The 4,590-nt window shown below is 51.5% G+C and overlaps 1 protein-coding gene across 3 annotated transcripts; it reads right to left on the bottom strand.

Moving 5' to 3' along the window:
- Window positions 1–1,198: 1,198 nt before the first annotated feature.
- Window positions 1,199–4,581, bottom strand: Rwdd2a (RWD domain containing 2A). Of its 3 annotated transcripts, none has more exons than XM_013510759.1 (3): window positions 4,367–4,581; window positions 3,409–3,730; window positions 1,199–2,428 (listed from the first exon to the last, which is right to left on the bottom strand). In XM_013510759.1, exons 1-3 carry the CDS (start codon window positions 4,492–4,494, stop codon window positions 1,751–1,753), a joined length of 1,128 nt encoding a protein of 375 aa, XP_013366213.1. In that variant the 5' UTR covers window positions 4,495–4,581; the 3' UTR covers window positions 1,199–1,750. The 3 variants fall into 3 exon arrangements, with proteins under 3 accessions (XP_013366213.1, XP_005377744.1, XP_005377745.1); XM_005377687.2 differs by having other exon boundaries at window positions 4,376–4,581; XM_005377688.2 differs by having other exon boundaries at window positions 4,482–4,564.
- Between the last annotated feature and the right edge of the window lie 9 nt (window positions 4,582–4,590).

The raw sequence follows: 4,590 nt of genomic DNA, 5'->3' as shown, positions 1-4,590 counted from the left end.
TCTATTATTATTGCTCTAAATAGTAAAAATTATAGGAGTATATTTGGCATGTAAAAGCAGGTCCTGAAATACTATGAGAATAGCTCCTGAAAGAGTAAAGCTCATAAACCTGAGTTATTATGTAAATTGTTTTCTAAGTGTGACTGTTAATCCCACTTACTGGTAGTGGGGGAGTTACGTGGGAAAGGGGTGCCACAGTATGTTTCTCTTACTCCTGGTGAATGCTGAGTAGCGAATCTTTGGCGGTGTAGTCATGTTTCCCCCCGTTGTGTACAGGTGAAGAGTGAGGCCATAGCTCGCGCCCCACTCCCTGCCAAGGCTGGGATTTAAACATGAACGGGCAGCCTCAGCACCAGCGCCCGGGCTTACCGTTGTGCCTTGAGAGGAAACTTACTCTGCGCTCCGGGAAGACCCTGTCTGAAGCCTCACAGGCCCAGGGGAGTCTGATGATGCGGGTCCTCCCTTGTGAAGGACATGTCTGCCTCCTGGACTAACAGTAAAACCGGAAGGTGCTGCTTCCTCCCAGCATGCGCGCGCTCAGCATGTGCACCAGGGCCGCAAGCGGAGCGCCGGGCGTCCCTCCCTCGTGTCACTCAAGCCCATCACCTAGTGCCAGCATCCCGAAGGGCCGAGGCCATCAGCGGGGTGCTTGGCCTCAGTGTGAGGACGAACTACTCATGGGGAAGGGCGGCAAGGCTGAGGGCAGCCGTGGCGACCGGGAGAGCTGTAGAGGCTGCTCACGACACCCCTCAGCACTTGGGAGGTTCCCCGGACACCTCGGAAGAACAGATACCTACTAATGAAGGGATGGGCAAGAGCCTTAAATGGGAGGTTTAATCATTAAAATCAACTCTCACTTTGAAAATGCGAAGGTGGAACTTAGAATTTCCATGAGAGATGGCCGTCAGTGACTTTGCACACTAGTTTTTTCCTCCGACGAGGTCTCTGTGAAGTCCTCTCACTGGGCCCCGCCATACCCTACGGTACCGCATAAAGGCATGTGGGTGACGGGAAAAACCAGGGGAGTGTTGTGTGCAGAACTAAGAGCACTGTCATCGTTGCTGATACCTCTGTGAAGCAAAGAGCAGAGGAGGAATACATCGCACGGCACGTTACCTTCACTCGACGCTTCACTACCACGGTTTCCCTATTATTGCTACTGTCTAGTTTGACTAAAGGAATACACTTGAGAGGCGGGTGAACGGCAGTAGACACATGCTTTTCCTTTATTCTCATTTGCTCTTTCATTTAGAATTCATTTCCAGCGATGCAAATTGGTATGTCGCCCACGTGCTGACATCGTGAAAAGGAGAAATGTTCATATTCATGAATTCATAACCACAGTTAGATTTCTAACATTAACTTGTGGCTTTATACTCCTTAATCAAATCAGCCTCACTGGTTAAATGGACTGTTTATTTACAGTGAAATAGTTTTCAAATAACAACACAGGAACGGACAGGTAACATCACAATTGCGCTATTATAAAGTTACAAGGCCTACTTGTGCCATCACCAGGTGAAAATCTGGAGCTAGGGTTCTTACTGAAGACGCTACAGAGCCGCTGGCCCTTTGAATTTGGCCTTATTAATAGAAACACTGGGGGCTGGGGCTTTAGCTCGGCGGCACAGCGCCTGCCTGGCAAGCGCAAGGTCGTGAGTTCAATTCCCGGTACCGGAAAACAACAACAACAACAACAAAATAGAAACACTGACTTGGCGAAATGATAAGCACAGGTCTCCGTAACTTCCTAGGAATCTGAACTTTTGCTTTCAATACCAAATAATATCTGAAAAACATGCTCACTTTTGTGCTTTTTGAGGAATTCCAAGAACTGACCCAGATTCATGTGATAATCATTCCTTAATCCATAGTCGCCATGGGCCTCAAGGAGTAATTCTTCAAAGGAGTGGAAAAGGCGCAGGTCCTTGCCATTTCCTTCCGTCTCCGTGCTCTCCGTGTGCTTACAGGAAATGTGCTTCCAGTTGGGGTACCGGATCGTGTGCCAGAACTCCTCACAGTGCTCCTTGAAACCTTCCACACAGATGATACCCGGCTTTCCTGTCATGCAGAATCCAGTCACATCTAACCTTTTCCCCGCCTCCAAAATCTTTTTCCGTAGGTCTTGCTGATAGATATGGTGACTGTAGATCCACATGCGGAGGAACGTGTTCTTGACGGGCTTTGCTTGTGCGGATGGTTCCTGCTCAAGCTTTCTGCTCAGGAAATAGGATGCACTGTTGTCCTGGAGCCACTGAATTGCCGCACATACACAGAGCTCACCTGGATCAAAAGTCCCTATATAAGAAGCAAGACCGTTGTTGAGAAGTAGCTGCTGTTGTCTGTCGAGATCAGACGACCGAGCAAATAGCTGCAGTGCTACATAGGGGTAGCTGTGCGGCATGGTTACTTGCAAGTCAATTGTCACCTTAAAATCAAAATCAAAATCAGACAGTTAAATACCATAAAACCGTGCAAGCTAGTTTATCAGTTGCAACTGCACGACTTCGCTAACAGTCATTATCAGCTGTCTACCAACTGCTTTATATACACAATTCTGTACCTTTAGGCATTCTTGTTTTTTCATTCTTTTTAATATTTACTGAATTACACATGGTAGGTGCCCTGTGCTGGTATACTGTGGTGAGTAGGTAGACACTACTGTTTTCATGTAGTCTAGAGCCTAGTGAAGGAGACACACATGAGACCAAAAAAACCAGCTACGTATAGGAAGTATTTAATGGCACGTATGAGAAGCATTACCAGGAGAAGGCTCTGGGTTCCGCTGCAGTGTGCAACCATCAGAACAGAATATAGTCTAGGGAGGGAGGGAGCTTCCTCAGAGAGCCTAACACCTGAAGGACGATCAGGAAGTCGGTAAAACAGCTCTGCAAGGACCAGTCCAACATTTCTTACTCTGTGCTACTTTGTTGGCGGTAAACGAATGAGAAGATGGAAGTAAATTCATTTTTAACATTCACATTTTGCATGTGTATTTGCTTTCTGCATACGGTGCAATGAAAAGAAAAAGTCCAAAAACATTCACTCCCTTCCTAAAAGCCAGCTTGGTTTATTTAGACCTGTGAACGTCATGGCACCTGTAATGGTAATGTACAGCAGGAATGGAAAGACATTGGATGAGTAAACAGAATACGGGGAGTGTAAGACTAAGATGTTTTCAATAAAAGGACTGGGCATATTTGTTTAAAACCTGTGCACATTCATGTAAAGTTCCGGATATTTACTGAAGACAGTTTACGGAGCAGCCCATGTGGCATGCTTTGCTTGCAAACCAGCCGAGGAACGCACATCTGGAATACGGGTTTCCCGGACAGGAGGCCCATGCAGCAGGTGTTTCAGTTAAGAGCTGGACACTTAATAACACCTGAAACAAAAGCAGGCACCCACCTTGGGCTCCTCAATCTGGAGCGTAATCACAAATTCAATATTGGGCGGCAGCGCCTCCCTTGCGCCTTCTAAATACCGCTTTATATTCCTCGGGGCGTTTACATCCTCGAGTTTGACTTCTTGGTTAGGAAACATTGAAAACAGCATTTCCATCTCCAGCAGCTGAAGCTGAAGGCTTTCGTTCACTGAGGCCGACATGTCTCCGAATCGACTTCCCTGGAAACCCGGAAAGGCCCAGGGACTGTGGGCTGAACAACGGCAGCAGGTGTCGGGAAAATTTTCCGAAGATCCGGGTTCGCTGCACGGATACCTAGGGCACAAACTGAGACATTTACACCGTGGTTGGATCTCCCGATGCCCAAATCTAATATGCACAACCCCCTAAGATACCCATTGACATCCAGATTCTTAGGCCCTGCCCCCCACCCGCCTCCCGATCCAGTTAGGAATCTGCACTTTCAACAGGTTGGAGTTCTCGCGTTGCAGGTGGTTGCAAGTGACGCCTGCAGAAACGCTGCAAGGCGGCGTTTGGAGAAAGGCAGGGGCCCCGGTCCCACCGGGTTTTAGGCTTGCGCGGAGCTGACGTCGCAGCGAGCGGGGCCGCAGGGCCGAGGCTCTAGGTGTCCCAGGCCCGGGATCGCAGGGGCCGCCAGCCCCGCCGCCAGCCGCTACCCCCAGGGAGGGCCTCTCCTGCTCCCCGAGACCCGCCCTCGCCCGGGGCGGCGTCCGGAGCTCGGGTCGGTTTGGACGTCGGGGCGCCGGGGCCGGGGTGCCTCGGAGGTAAAGGCAGAGAATGACAGCGCGGGGGGAGGGTAGCTGGGAAGGCCTCCGGGGTCGCAGGTGTGAGAAAGGGCCGCGACAACCGGACAGGGACGCAGGAGCCCAGCGGCACTTACTGTGGCGGGGGCCGCCCGGCCGCGACTTCCCGCCCCCGCCCCACCCGCGACCAACTACGAACCCCTGCCACCCGGGAACGCGGGGCCGGCCTCCCCGCGAAGCTCCCTTCCGTAGGAGGAGACTGCCACCGGCGCTCTGACTCTCCGGCCCCAACCCGGGCCACCGCGGGGCCTCACCCTTCCCGGTCATTCAATTGAAACGGCCTCGAGCCCGCGCAGCACCGCCGCCGCAGAGCTGCAGGCGCCAGCCGCGCGCGAGCGTGAGCTTCGGCAGCGGGGGCGGGGC

Source organism: Chinchilla lanigera, unplaced genomic scaffold (assembly GCF_000276665.1).
Source record: "Chinchilla lanigera isolate Chin_1 unplaced genomic scaffold, ChiLan1.0 scaffold00010, whole genome shotgun sequence".
NCBI lineage: Eukaryota > Metazoa > Chordata > Mammalia > Rodentia > Chinchillidae > Chinchilla > Chinchilla lanigera.
This window is presented reverse-complemented; position numbering and strand designations above follow the sequence as displayed.